At 40.2% G+C, this 15236-nt stretch overlaps 1 protein-coding gene across 5 annotated transcripts in view; it reads right to left on the bottom strand.

Annotated features, from left to right (window-relative positions):
- The window catches only part of LOC144032943 (cilia- and flagella-associated protein 337-like), a 40869-nt gene extending 25818 nt beyond the window's left edge, over positions 1-15051 (bottom strand). For 4 of the 5 annotated variants that reach the window (XM_077540513.1, XM_077540515.1, XM_077540516.1 and 1 more), the window contains exons 1-14: positions 13823-15051; positions 13569-13743; positions 12869-13177; positions 12274-12447; positions 11512-11595; positions 11235-11327; positions 10977-11148; positions 7690-7857; positions 6959-7107; positions 6108-6341; positions 4208-4372; positions 3761-3876; positions 2759-2889; positions 75-164 (exon numbers count right to left, since the gene is read on the bottom strand). In XM_077540513.1, coding sequence (XP_077396639.1) covers positions 75-164; positions 2759-2889; positions 3761-3876; positions 4208-4372; positions 6108-6341; positions 6959-7107; positions 7690-7857; positions 10977-11148; positions 11235-11327; positions 11512-11595; positions 12274-12447; positions 12869-13177; positions 13569-13646 — 1963 coding nt within the window. In that variant the 5' untranslated portion in view covers positions 13647-13743; positions 13823-15051. Of the gene's footprint in view, positions 1-74; positions 165-2758; positions 2890-3760; positions 3877-4207; positions 4373-6107; positions 6342-6958; positions 7108-7689; positions 7858-10976; positions 11149-11234; positions 11328-11511; positions 11596-12273; positions 12448-12868; positions 13178-13568 lie in introns of all 5 variants that reach the window. The other variant, XM_077540512.1, reaches the window with a different exon arrangement.
- Positions 15052-15236: the final 185 nt, after the last annotated feature.

Here is a 15236-nt window from a genome sequence, read left to right as displayed (position 1 = left end):
CTTTTGTATTAACACCTGAACAAGTGAAAGTAGCGGGAGTGGTGTGTGCGCGCACAAGAGACCAAGCTGCTTACTGAATTCTTCATGTTTAGCCGGCAGCTGCAGTTTCCTCAGAACTTTTTCCGTGTTGTTGTTCCACACTATAATCTCTCCATCGCGGCTTCCTGCACATTTTATTTTGGAGCAAAAACAGACAGACTATTAAACATTTCTCCAATCATCATTATGCAAGGAACATTTTTCAAACTTTTCTTTTTTTAATTGAATATAAAGAAACAAACTCAGCATGTGTCTCAAGCTACATTACTTGTGTGCTCACGCAAAAAGCAATAATCTCTCCATTTTACAGGTGGTTAGTGGAGGTACATATGAGAAGGATTGCAAAAGACAGCGGCTCACTTGCATTATTCATACAGCCCAAATCCATTTTCTGTATTACCATTACAATTGTGTCAAGAGACAGAGGAAGGTAGACGTGTGCGTGGTTTTTTTTTTTTTTTTTTAAGTGCAGTTCATGTTCATGCTGTGATTAAAAAATAAATTAACTCACCAGTTACTCACTCAGTACCTCACCAGTGTTTTCACTGAGTAATAAGTATTTGAAGGATTACCATCTACTTTTACTTGAGTTGCATTATTGTAAAGTAAGAGTACTGCTTACTTGAGTGCAATTTTGACTACCCTATCCACCTCCCATTGCAACCATATTGGGGCAGCTTGGTGCCAAGGAAATACTTTGAAGTGAGTTGAGAGGGGGGCCATCAATTAGTCACAGATTTTCACTATTCACAGCTTTGCTCAGTCCCTATTAAATTGGGGCAAGATTGTAATGTGCTTTCTTTTCATTGCATTTAGCTAACTTTTTTTCCCCCCACCATTACCATTACCTGGCTTCAATGATTAGATGAGAGAAATGATATGATTGAGTCACCAAATATGGCTCCTCCCTCTCAAGGGCTATACATTAATGGAGCAAAATGACAGGCATCACCAGGTTTTCAATTACTACCTTGCAGCCTAATTATGCCACAACAGTGGAAGATTTCCAAAGTTGCCACACCCAAGAAATGTTCAAGTCGGGTGAGGAAATTGAGTTTCTACTTTTGAAAATAGTATTCATGAAATAGATTATTTGCATTCATCTGACAAGCTGCCAAGTTCTCCAGAGGTGTCAATACAATGAGGCCTCCTTGACTGAGTGACAGCAGCTTATGCATGAAAAGAAATAAGAAAATAAGCAGAACTTCCAGCCACAGATTCCCTACCAAATAAAATTAATAATAAAATCAAGATTAATTCATAGGTTGCAATAATACTTCACCAATCATGATGTGCAAGTAGTGAGGAAACACTATGAGGAAAGCCAAAAGGAATCTGGGGGCAAAGTTTCCAAACTTAGTTAAGAATCTCCTGAATCGAGCTTTTGTTCCAGCACAAACCATTAATTACTTCCAAACCCTTTTCCCCGCAGCACTGAGAACACCCACTCTTATCTGAGTTTCCCCCCGCAGCCCTAACTTTATCTTTCTCCTTACTTATCTCAGGAGCTGTTGTCTCTTAGAAGGCCAGAGCAGGTGTGCAATGTATGCCTGCACTCCACTACATGGGAATTGAAGCCTTAAGTGATACAACTCAAGGTGCTCCCACACGTTCATTTTTTATTTTTTTTTTTAAAGCAAACACAAATTCTTGTTAACCAACACAAAAGGGGTTTACGTAACGAGTTCAAATTCACATATTTTCTTAAGCTACATGGAGATGGGGAATAGAAAACCACAACATTTTCTGAATTAAGGTGAAGAGAGCCAGATTCGATAAAAAGGCTACTCATCCTGTTCATTTTGTTCACCAGTAAAGCCTATACCTTCAGTGTTATCTTGAATTATGTAGGGGAAAAAAATATTTTTCAATAAAAAAAAAAGGTTTTGGTGAAAGCACATTGGAAACTGGAGTTCAATACCTCCAAAAAGCACACCGATTGAAGGTAACATTGGTGAAAATGTTCAATTATAATCTTATTCTTGAATGCAAACTATTATGTGACATTATATGCCCATCAGGCAACCAAAATAATGTCTGTCTTTTTAATCATGCATGCAGACGCTCATGAAAGCAACTATATGTAGAGAATGACTCCTTTCATAACAACCACACTTCATTTCATCAGCGCATAATTGCTCCTTGTTATTTCACTTAAGTGCTTTTCGCTGAATTATTTTCATTTCTAAATCTTCTTTCTCTCTTTTCATCTCCCCGTTCCTCTCAGTAATGCCCACCCCCACAAAACCATTATTAATTCAAGTCATTAAAGTTTAACTTACAAAGAAATGAGAAGGATGATACATAGTTAGACAAGTACTTTTATGACAATGCGTATGCACACTTTTAAGTGAAAGTCTACTTCTTTGGTCAAGTAACTTGTGAGGAAGTTATGAAAGTACTTTATTATATTAGTGCCAATAGATAGTGGCAATCACATTCATCATAAGCAACAGACCATGGCGATTCTTGGAGCGTGCACTTTTAGAATGTCAAGAATATAATACCTTGGATGTGGTTTGATAGATTAATACAACTACCATTGACAGAAATAAACTTAATCATACATTGTTAAAAAAAAAAAAAAACATGTACCTTTGACATGTACAATGGCAATGGAGTTTCCATTCCATTACCAGTACTTTTATTATTGGCATTATTATGGGTGTCAAAAAAAGAAAAAAAGAAAAAAACAGCACACACACACACACACACACACCTGTGACGAGAGTCTGTGGAGGTTGGAAGGCGGCACAGAGCACTTCAGCACGATGATGAACACCGCCCTTCCACTCTGATGGGTCAACGTGAGACTTGGAGAAGGAATGCCGGCGAAATACTGTCAACATCCTACAGCGGGAGACAGCCAGAGGGCTGGTGAGGGGTGGAAAAACAACACACTCAAGAGACTAATAACGGATGAAATGACATCGGGTGGGATGTGGAAGTTACACAAGAAAAACACGCTTACATTGCAGAAAGTACATTCTTCTAAAACAAGGATCTGGTTTTGAAATTCAGAGCTACTTATTCTCACATTTCTGAAATAACACGTTTGATTCAAATAATCTTTAATTATGTTATTATTATTAATAAATTATATTCATCTACACTACCATGCAAAAATTTGAGCCCAATTTCTCCTTCAACATCACCTCAAAATGGGTCCAAATTATCAAATGATAAGTTCTACAACATCCCTAGGAAATCACAAATTCCCATCACTGTTCCCAGAGGCACCCTCTTGATGACATCTGTTACACATAGTAAATATATACATAGTTTTATTACATTCTCTACAACAGCAAAACACACAGAGTTGGAAAAATGACTGAAAACAATGTTATATCTAAGCCTGCCCCTATGTTGACTTTATGTATGGAATTAGAACGTGACGTTTGCACAATAAGACTTTGCTTGACGCCATGTTACGGGCATCTACCAGTACCTGAATGTTCGGTGATGTTTGAGAAGTAACTGTAGTCTGATTACTGTAGTCTTTACTCAAAAATGGGCATATCTTAGAGTAACGCACTACTTATTGTGATACTAGTGTCACTAAAACCGCATGTACCTTCATTTTCACAGGCTACCATTTTCATTATTGAGACAGGAACTGTCCTTTTTTGACAACTTCAGACCCTTTTGAAATGTTTACATTTTAGGCTCCAAAACACCATTGCTGTGTAAACAAATGGTCCAACTGACACCTCTCAAATACCTCTGCCAACCCATCACCAGGAGGCCCGTCCTCAGCAGCAGCATGTGCGAGATGGCCACAGCCTTGCCCAGGGCAACGTTCATTCTGTGGAGGCAGCGGCCATTGAAGTCCCAAACCTGCAGGAAGCATGAGGAAGATGAGGAATGTGGGAAGGCGCTTTTGGTTCTCCCTTTTTGATTTGAATAATTATCCGACTGCATAACCGCTGCATTGTTGTTGACAATTGACAACTGATTATTTATCATTACATGCATATTTATCACACTCATCCAGGAATTATCTGTTTTTCCCACTGCTGGGTTGTTGTGAAGAGCCCAGTGCATTATGGATCAGATCTGCATAATAGAGCTACAAAATAAAGATATGTACATTTTTATGGAGGGTGGCACACCAAATATATAACTAGTTTTGAGACAGTGTGAGTTATGTGTGCGCGTGTTCACTCACTTTAACTTCTCCATCACTGCCTGCAGTGAACAGCCTGGTCTGCGTGACATCCAAAGCCATGGTGGAGATCTCGGCATTGCCATGGCAACGGTGGATTTGCTTAACCTTTTGGCCCGTGTCAGCCAGCCAGCAGATCACAGAGGAGTCGGTGTCGCTGCTTATTACCTGCAGCGAGAGAGAGAAAGTCAGAGGATATCAATCATTGAAAGCAGTTTGCTCTGTGCTATATGGTGAGAATGATGACTTTTAATGATTGTGCTACGTGCTGGGAAATGAAGACTTTTAATGATTCTGACATGTCATGCATGCATCAGATCTACTGCTATGATGCTAAGCCTGGGGTAAATGAATGTTTCTGTCAAATGCGTATGTACAAAATACAGAGTATATTTTTCTAAAAGTGACAAAAGGAAATGCTTTGTATTGTCTTTATCATCTTTGCGCCTAAAAGGGAAGTCAATGCAAATATTTTCTTTACATTAATATTTTCCATGCATCATCACTAGTCTAAACACAGTCATCTGATTAATATTGTGTTTGTGGAATATGAAATAAGCAGCAAAATCCATTTTTATTCATGTCAGAGAGCGGCCATTTTGCCACTTGCTGTCGACTGAAAACATCACAGTTGCTCATGCAAAGAAAAAGCTCACAGCTCAGCTTGCAAATGTCACATGATCAAACTCTGAAAACGGGTGAAGCGTGATTGGTCGTTATCTGAGCCCTGAGCAATTATGTCGAAAGGAAATGGCAAAATGGCCACCCGTTGAGACGGACAAAAATGAGTCGATTTTGCTACTTAACTCATATTCAATAAATGTTAATCAGACCACGTTTAGACTAGTGGGAGCACATAGAACATTATTGTGTTGACTTCACCTTAGAGAGACAAGCACGTGGCTCAAGGGATTTCAAACTGTTATCTGAAAATGTGCGGATGTGTTTTTAAACCCCATATTGTCGAGTTATGTCAGCCATCTTGCTTTGATTTCAGTCAGTCCATCCATCCATCCATCCATCAGGCCATCCGTTCCGCCAGTATTGGTCGGTCAGTAAGTTGTTCGTCAGTCGATTCATCAAATCAGTCAGTGAGTGAATTAGTCCATCCATGCATCAGACTGTTAAGTCAGTCCATCAAGCCATGCATAAGTTAGTCCATCACAAAGTAAGTCAGTTAGTCCATTCAATGGTCTGTCAAAAGTCAGTTCGTCTGTCCATCTATCGATCAGTCATTAAGTTGTTCAATTCATCAGTCTATCAGTCAGTCATTCCGATAGCTGGTACGATAGTCCATCAGTATACTGTACTGAGCAGTCTTTCCTTCCATCAGTTTATCCATCCATTCATCCACATGACACATCCATCAGTCTGTCAGTCAGTCCATCAATCAAGTTAGTTAGTCCGTATAAGTCAGTTGGTAAGTCATTCAGTCCATCCGTCAGATCCAATCTGTCGATCAGTCTGTCAGCTGTACTGACTTTATTCTCTTCTACTTTACACTATTGAAGCTCATGCAGAATAATTCCTAATGCAGTATATGCTTAAAACTTAAACAAAATTTCATTCATGAACTGTTCCACTCAGTCAGTCTCTTCAACTGTCCTTTTTTCACTAAGTCTGTCAGTCAGGCAATCCATCTGTGCTTTGGTTAGTTGGTCAACTAATCAGTTCGACAGTCAGTTGGGAAATTACTCAATCCATCTGTGAGTCCGTCTGTCATTTATTCCATCTATCATTCAGGCAAGCTGTGCGGTCATCAGTGTGTTTGTCAACACTAAGTTCTGCTTCTGATCAATCTTCTCCCTGGAACTGTATATGTAATTATTTCGCTTATGATCAGTTACTACATTTTCCTATACTGTACATGAAGTTCTTCATTTTCACTGTACTGAACCCTCACATGTCTGAAAAGACTGTTGTAAAGCACACAGGTGACAGCGTGCTCGTGACTGCTGGTCCTCGTCCCCTCTTTTATGCTCTCCAGCAAGACAAGCAGACTGTTGAAGGTGAGCAGCAGGAGTTGGCGCTCTTCGATCAGGAGCAGGAGTGTGTGCGCGTCTTCCTGAGTCGCCGGGAAAACGCCACCCAGACGATGAACACAGAGCTGACTCGAAACATCCCATAAACACAGAACCTGAACAAAGAAAATGGATGCAGGGGGTTGATATTAGATGCAAGGTTGACTACATTTACACAAATAAACGGCAATAATATTTTTGACAGTAATCTTAAAATAATAAGAGTAACAAAAACTGACTAAAGATGGATGACCGGTCTTGCTCAGTTTCTGCACTGCATGCCTCAGAGTGCCTCTTAATGAGAAGTCTGCCATATTGGTTTACGGCACCAAATAAGATGAATGTCTGTGGTGCAGGAACACTTCCAGAGGAAAAAAGTGTGGTAAAGCTTTCAAAGCTTCTTGCTGTGGCAGATGGTGTTTAAGAAGAAGGCAGATGGAACATAAATCACCTCTAAAATATTTATTCCCCTCAGAAAATCCAAACGAGAAGGCAAACATGCACAGTGCTGCAACAGGAGGGAGAAAGAGCAGCAACAACATCATTTGTGCAACAGAAAGAAAGCAGACGTAGAAGAAAATGTGCTCATAATTTTAATAAATGGAGGCAGCAGTGTGAAACAAATCTTCCTATTCCGCTGCAGTAAGGTATCAAAATTAATAATACAATGATTCTTAGAAGTCATTTTTCTTTACTGCACAGACACCACACACACGCACACACACAGTTATACCTTATCTCTGGAGTAGCTTAGCAGTTGTTTTTTCTTCTGCAAGAAGCAAACAGCCATAACTGGGGCAACGTGGCCAGTGAGGATGTACGCCGGCTGGGAGCTCACGTAGGAATTCCACAACAGAACTTGATGATCCACACCTGCAGTGGCTACAAGCAATCCCTTAATCTCAAATTAGACAATAAGGATTGTCTTCAAATTGAGCTGTGCATGTCATTTTCACTAAACACGAGTTTATGTAAACATTTGAAAGTAAGTATTGACTTTAGCAGCTCTAGTCATATGGCAACATAATATTATTGCCTTGTAAGATGACTAATGTTTTTTTTGTAAAGTTTCAAAGTGGCTGAATAGGCATAAATTGAGAAGGCCAGTTAATATAATATCACTGATGTTGACATTGATTAAATTGCCCCGTAACGGATCTAACAAAGCCATTCAATTCCTCCAATCTCTTTTTACACTTGCCTTTTACAGCACACCTTTCACAGACAGATTTGTGAACCAAACCATATGGCATTTCAGTACACAAACATCATATGCACTAAGTTCAACTTTTTCCCACACGCTAAAGTTTTCTTAGCAGAGCAGATGGTGATAGATTGTAAGGCCTTATGAGACCAAATTATGTCATTATGATTGTAGTTGAAATAAAAATAGACAATAAACAAACCTGAAGTTGCAGATGGGCTCACAGCTACAGCCCCTTATAATTCTATTAATTTACTTACCAATCAGATTAAGTTCATGGTGATAGTTTATGTCCCAGACACCTCTCTTTGTAAAGAAGGACGTCACTCGTAGACCCTTGCTGTCTTTTTCCCTCCAGCCAATCGCTATGCTACTTTGTGGCCTGGTGCTGCATGACACAAAGGCCTCCAGTGACTCCACGTAAAGTACTATGGGATGCAAGAAAAAGTACAATGAAGATTAATGTCAGATTCATTCCACTCATGAAAAAGACACTAATAGAGTTGAACCACTGCTGGGCTGCTTATACCATAAAAATCTTGTGTGGTGCACACCCCCTCGCCTCCCCTTTACACTTAATGTATAGTGGGTAATAATATATATATAAAAATATATAAAACATTTGCTACTCAGAACTTCCTAGAGTTTCCATCCATCGTGATCAAAGTTGCTTATATTGAGGCTCAGAGAATTTTTTTTAATGGCAACAAACTGTAAAACACCACTGCTATTGTTCACAATGACAACACTGCATCCATTGCTTTTATTCAGATTGGATAGTTCACCCCCAATGCTTTCATTGCGGCACTTTTAAAAGACATCCACTCTACTTAATATGCGCTGACCGCAAATCCACCACAGAGAAAAAACAATATCCACCGTGGAGAATTAGCCCGCTTTCATTTGCACACTGGGATTACAGAAAAAGTAATGGACCTTGCGTCATCATCCATCTCAATTAACACAATGATTGAGGATGTCTGAATTGGAATCCGGACACTTCCATCAGAGACAGCTCAGCTAACAAATAACATTGGGGCGCTGAGATGACATATGACACTCACAGGTCAAAGGTTAGCCCTAAATATATGTACATATGATTATTTTCCATTCATCTGAACATTTCGTTTCCACTCTGGGAATCAAAATACGGCTAAATGTCACAAACTGAGACGTGTGACTCATCATCACTGATTAATGATTTCTTCCTTTTTGACTGACACATACAAATCATGAGGTCTTTGTGACCCACAACAGCTGCTTCAGCCTGACGAAGCACATGTCATTTGACATTCATTTCTTGGAGTTTGGAATTGAAAGAGCAAAAGATTAAATCAACCCTCTTGTTCCAAGGGAAAATTATAACGAACACTCGGTCTCAGCATTCATCTGTGTGCATTCGGGCATTTCTCATCCACAAACTCGATACTTCCTCCGAGACGGCTTCCATGCCCTCCTGGGTGTGTGGCACTCCCAATTTCTTCCTAATTCCCTCACAATTGAGCCCCACCCAACTCACTCTGGTGGCCCAGCCATAGCTAATGGTAAGACTCCCACTGGTACTGCCGGGTTGGCAACTTCAAAAAGAACAGCACCAGCACCCAGAGGTATGCAAACACACACACTCCACTGAGGCACACACAAACACAACTCCCCCCTGGTTTTCCACACTCGCAATCCACACGCTGCCTGAAAAATCGCAATTAGCCACCACTTTCAATCTGTCGGCAATGTCGCCTTAGTTTCCCCTTTACTTGCTTTCCTTTTGTTTTCCCATTGGCTGTGCTTATTTATGAGTTTATTCTTCTTTCTCCCCCTCATCGGGATCCCTCGCTCTCGGCCAAGTCGGTCTCGGAACGATGCAACTGCTGACTCATTATTAAACAGCCCAATGACTCTAAAGGAGAGATGGAGCTGAATGATGCAAGCGATCAATGATACAATAAAGCGACCTCTTTGTCACCCGGGACGAGCTGAAGTGGGAGCGTCTCAGGACGACAAGCCTCCAGCTCAAACTTCATGCCAGCAGTCAAGAGTCTGGCTGAGGAAGTGGATGACTCAGGACTCACCCCGTCCACCCCTGCTGCACTTATGCGGTTACTGTAGTAATGCTGAATAAATGAGCATCACTGCTGACACAGGTGTGCGGGTGTCAAGGTGAAAACATGGCAACGGAGACTGAATACTTATGCCCATGCCATATTTTTGCTTTTATTTTGCTTTTTTGTCCTGGCGTTTGCAAGTTATTCTTCATATTTGCTGTGGGGGCACAAAATATGAATTTCTTAAGGGGAAAATGAGAACTTTAAATGAGAACTTTAATGACTTACACATAAGACCGCAGCATAACACAAACAAGTGAATGATAATTAGGGATATTCAATACCACTTATTTTTCAGACCGATACCAGTCTAAGTACTCAACCTTTGAGTAAGCACGATACCACTAGTACTTTGGATACATAATATATCCATCCATCCATTTTCTTGACCGCTTATTCCTCACAAGGGGGGTGCTGGAGCCTATCTCAGCTGGCTTTTGGGCAGTAGGCGGGGTACACCCTGGACTGGTTGCCAGCCAATCGCAGGGCACACAAAGACGAACAACCAACCACACTCACAAGCACACCTAGGGACAATTCGGAGTGCCCAATTAACCTGCCATGCATGTCTTTGGAATGTGGGAGGAGACCGGAGTACCCGGAGAAGACCCACGCGGGCACGGGGAGAACATGCAAACTCCACGCAGGAAAGCCGGAGCCTGGACTCGAACCCGAGTCCTCAGTACTGGGAGGCGGACTAACCAGTCATGCACCGTGCCACCCCACATAATATATCCCAGGAAAAAAAAATGACAAATAATTATACAAAATATAGCATTTTTCCTGAAAATTGCAAAGAATTAATAGCAATTTTCTATTCTTCTAATGTCTACCTCCTGCATAAAACACCCACAAGAGGGGAGTCGATACGAGTATAAGCTACTGTCATGAGTACTGATACCTTGAAATAAGGCCACGTATCAGTCCAATACCAATACCTAGTATCGGTGCTCGCTCGACCATTATGATATAAATTTTCTTATGTACAGTTGGTGTACCAACTACTGAGTTGCTAACTGCGGGCCTAACAGGCATACTGCAAAAGCAACTGACAATCAGTATGGGTGGTTTCTAAGATTTTAGTTACCTTATCGAGTTACATGACAGAGTAAAAAAAATAAAATAAAATCTTGTAGTATAATGCAGCACAGCTCTACACTATTGCAAACTACAAGCGCCAAGCATATTGTATGAAAACTCCAACAGCGAACCATCTCATGCATGAGGTCTTTGAGATGGGTGCAAATCTAATTGCTTGGTAGTGATGGTCGGATCAATGCCAAAATATCAAAACACCGATACCAAGGTTTCCAATACTGCCACTGCCCTACTACAAAATCAATATTTCCACACATTTGTGTTTTGTGTGTTGAAGCAGTTGGAATCAATCATTATCCAATTCAATCTGTGCAGTAAGAAATTTAAAGCAGTTGCTTGACATGTACCTTTCCTCACCCAAGCTGGCTTGTGTGCCTGATGTTGAACAACGTAGCAACAGTGATGTTTTCCTTTGACCACATCATCCCATTGGACAACGACAGCAGAATCAGAGTCTGTCCATCCACTACGTCGCTCAAACAAATAGCTCTGGGCTGATGTAAAATATAAAGCGCTGACCTGCAAAAACACACACACACATTTGCACATTCTGTAAGCCATGCTTTCTCACGCCCCAATTCAGTTTTCCCAACTTTGTGTGTCACCTGTCCACCAATGTCACCTATAGCAAGGATAGCCTCATCTGCTTTAGATGCATTAGACCAATAGTCCAAACACCATGGAGTAAATCTTAAACCCTGGAAAAGACAAAAATAAACTATTTGTCTATTTAAATGTGTTGTTTTTTTTGTTTTTGTTATTTCAACTTTTAGGAGGTATTGCATACAAATTATCAACTGCTTCCAATTGCATCAAGGCTGATTTGTGATGACAGAACGCCAAAAGAAAAATATTTTCAGATAAACTTCCACAGCTTTTTACCTGGACTTTATATTTGCAGCTGAATTCCTTTTTAGATAGAATGTCATAAAAACACACCTCCTTACTTGTGAATGACACAGCTATCTGGGGGCATGGAGAAGAAAGCCAATAACAAGTCACAAAGAGACAAAACATCCATACGATAGAATAACAAAGACATTTAACAATTGTATGCCATACTTTCAAAGGCACAGACTCGCATCTAAAAAGTTGAACACTGACACAAAAAGTTGTAATTAGAATGAAAGAAAAAAATATATTATACTGAAATACAATTTGCATAAATGTCATTAAAATGATTGAAAAATAAACGTAATTAAACAGCTTGTCATGCGGTACAATAATTATGTGATATTTGAGTGCGTATCCAAGCATAATGAATAATAAAGGATGATCTTGCCCAAAAATGTAATTCATTTTCAAACAATGTTGTGAATGCAGCATTAGAAATACCGCAAAATAATAATAATAATAATAATATAATAATAATAATATGTACAAATATTCATCGGCAGTCAGCTTGTGTTCTCTGCGGTGGTGCTGAATTAAACCACTTTATGAGAGAAACAATAAGAAGAAAACTTTTTATTTTTTTAAATCAAAGTATGCTTGTCTTGCCATTGGAAATAAAACTACAGAGACTCAAAAATCTGTAGCGGGTTTCAAATTCAGGATACTAAACCCAATCGCTACCATAGTTTTGCCTATTTTTATTAATTTTTTTTAAATGTTCAGGCTAAGCTGGAGTCGTCATTTAATCACCTTGTGTTCATTTTGCAGCAGCACCACATCTGTCACCCACAGGTCTTTGGCTTGGACTGTGCTGTTTTGCAGTCGATGTGTGCTCACAAGTGACATGTCACTGCAGTCCCGCAGCCCCACAGACCCTCCTTTACTCACCGTCATGTATTGACCCCAACTCGGCAGGTACAACACCTGAGCAGAGACGACGACGTCATTTGTTATTTTTATCGTTAAGAATCATCTGTACACATCAGAACCTCTCAGCCATTTGGTGAAAACCAACGAACATTTTGACATTCTCGGGGCCACAAGATTGAAGCAGTGAACCATCACTTTATTCACAGCTGTCGGCACTTTGTAGCGGCCGGTTCATTTGCATACTAATTGATAGATGTTAAACTTTTGGGAGTCCAAAGCCACTTATCTCAAATGAGCAGAGACATTTAGATGAGAGACCCTAATTCTTAAAAATGTTATACAGTCAGCAGACTGGAATTTCCATCATGTCAATGTCAAAGTGTTGGACATAACAGCTGCAAACCATCGTGTCTGCAAATGAACATGCTGGCTCACTTACACTAAACTGTCCTCCAGGAGGACAGCCGCTGTTTACCTTTTGGACTGGGTCTCGATGGGGACAGGTCATAGAGCAAGGAGGCTTCCAGTGAGGCACGCGTTTCACTTTGCTGTGCTTGAGTTTTTCAGAGAGCTCCTGCTGAATAAAAGAGTACAGCCCTCCCCAGTCGACTCGACCCTCTTCCTTCACAGCATCGCGGTCAGGGAAGAGGCCGCGGTGCCCCTGACTGGCAACCACGCTGTCAAACAAAAGGCCATACTCCTCTTTGGAGCCGCGACCAACCGATGAGCAGGCCAGACGGATGAATTCATTTCTGGACAAGAAGCGAGACGCCCCCAGGGAGACCTAGGTCAAAATCAGCAGCATTGGAAGACATTCAAGTTTGTGCGCATGATTCAACTCATGCCATGATTTAGATCAGTGATCAATTTCACTTAATTAATCTGGAAATGTATGTACTACAACTGAAGTCATGTATGTATGATAGCAACATATAGTGACAGGCAGAGTGCTCCTCTACTAGATGACAGAAGGTAGAATTAGTTTAGTATACTGTAGTTTATTTGGTCAAAACAAATCAGCTAAATATCTCAAACTTCTTGTGAATAATATATTTTTCTATTTAATACAGAGTCAATTCATTGCAGTGTCACCACAGTGGGGCATAAATTACATTTCACCTCCTTTGGGGCAATAATTTTAGACTATTAGCAAAGTGTAAAAAAAAACAACTCACAAACAGCCTTTTTAGCTTCTTGTAGTCTTCCATGCTCATTCTGCTCTCGAGCAGTGACACTTCCATCCTTGTTGCCATGGTTACACATCACATCAGCTCTGTCGTTCCATCAACAGCATACAAATAACACGTGTCGACACTGGAGACAAGTAATTGTCGCCACACCTCTCATGGACTTGGAGACAATTGCATAGGGAACCTTATCAGAGTCAAATATTTGTTAGCTGCTCTCACTATGTTGAAAAGCTGCTCACTGTCAACGCTTGGGTCCCAAAAATCTGTCTTGAAGAGGCGGAGGCTTGCTATTCACGTTGCTCAAATAGCAGGTAATGAGAAATAGAATACTGAAGCAGAGTAGATAAGCAGCAGGAATTATACAACATATAAAGGTTTGCCATACTACTACACTGTGTAATGATTTAAAAGCACCGCTGGAGTCTGAAGCATAGGAGACATGATGGAAATATCCCTTTATCTAATAAGCTCTTCAAAGGGTGGTAAAACAGGTTGACAAGAAACATTTTACGAGGCGAATTCAGTGCAAGTGGCATCAAACTGAGCAGAGATTTAGATGACAGGCCCTGTAATGAAAGCTAAAGCGGTCCCTTGCTGAAGCATGCATAAACTACAGCATGATATTATACTGTTTTGTGGGAAGCGACTCACATCTATCAATAAGAGATTAGAACGGCACAGTAGCTAATATTGTGGCTATATAGTAGGTGCAGTAACTTATGCTACTGTAGGAGTAAAGCGTGTTGTACACAGTGTAAAATTGCACTGCTCAATTAATTTTACAGAAACATTTAAAAAATGTATTGGACCAAATGGCTATCAGGCTAACAATATGGAATTTATTCAGGAAAACAGTAGTGTGGTGGTTTCTGTGTCAGTGCCGCGACACCTCAAGGGCAGAGAAGACCCAAGTGGATTGCTGTAACCCATACCTGCTAACAAGTCTAATTTACGGTGTTGCGCAAACATTGGTCACCATCTTGGAAAAATATTTCCATTAACCTTTGGAGACAAAACATATTGTGAAGTACATATTCATACCTCTAACCGATTCTATTCTTTTCAATTGGAATAATTTATACAAGATCTCAGCAAGCGCTTGTGGTAAATGTCCATTCATCCAGAGGAACATTTATTAGGTAGGGGTTTAACTTTAGAAAAGATGAAAAATTTGAAATTGAATTTGTCCAAGTAGTCTGTAAAAAGTTGAAAATGTAGCCTATGCCAAAACAACTGTAAACTGCCTAAACTAAAATGTTGTTAATTAAGCTGCTTTTAACTCTTTGACTGCCAAAGACGTTTCATGATGATTAGTAAAATTCCAATGAATGGAATGCGATCTTTCATTGAGTAGCCACATTGTATATGTAGTAAAGGCAAACAATATTCTTTTTGCCTTGAAAGATGAGTTAAAATGCTCAAAAGCGGCTGGCACTGTGGATTTTTTTTTGTTTTTGTTTTTATAACCCCTGGCGTCAAAGAGTTAAGTACATTCTAAAGCAGGGGTCTCCAAGTTCGGTCCTTGAGAGCCCCTATCCAGCCTGTTTTCCATGTCTCCGTCCTTCAGCACAGCTGAATCTAATGATCAGTTAATCAGCAAGCTTTGCAAAAGTCTGATAACAATCCCCATCGTGAATCAGGTATGTTAGTGGA

This window comes from Festucalex cinctus, chromosome 13 (genome assembly GCF_051991245.1).
Source record: "Festucalex cinctus isolate MCC-2025b chromosome 13, RoL_Fcin_1.0, whole genome shotgun sequence".
NCBI classification, from domain to species: domain Eukaryota; kingdom Metazoa; phylum Chordata; class Actinopteri; order Syngnathiformes; family Syngnathidae; genus Festucalex; species Festucalex cinctus.
Note: the sequence above shows the minus strand (reverse complement) of the source record. Positions and strands in the feature narration are given on the sequence as shown.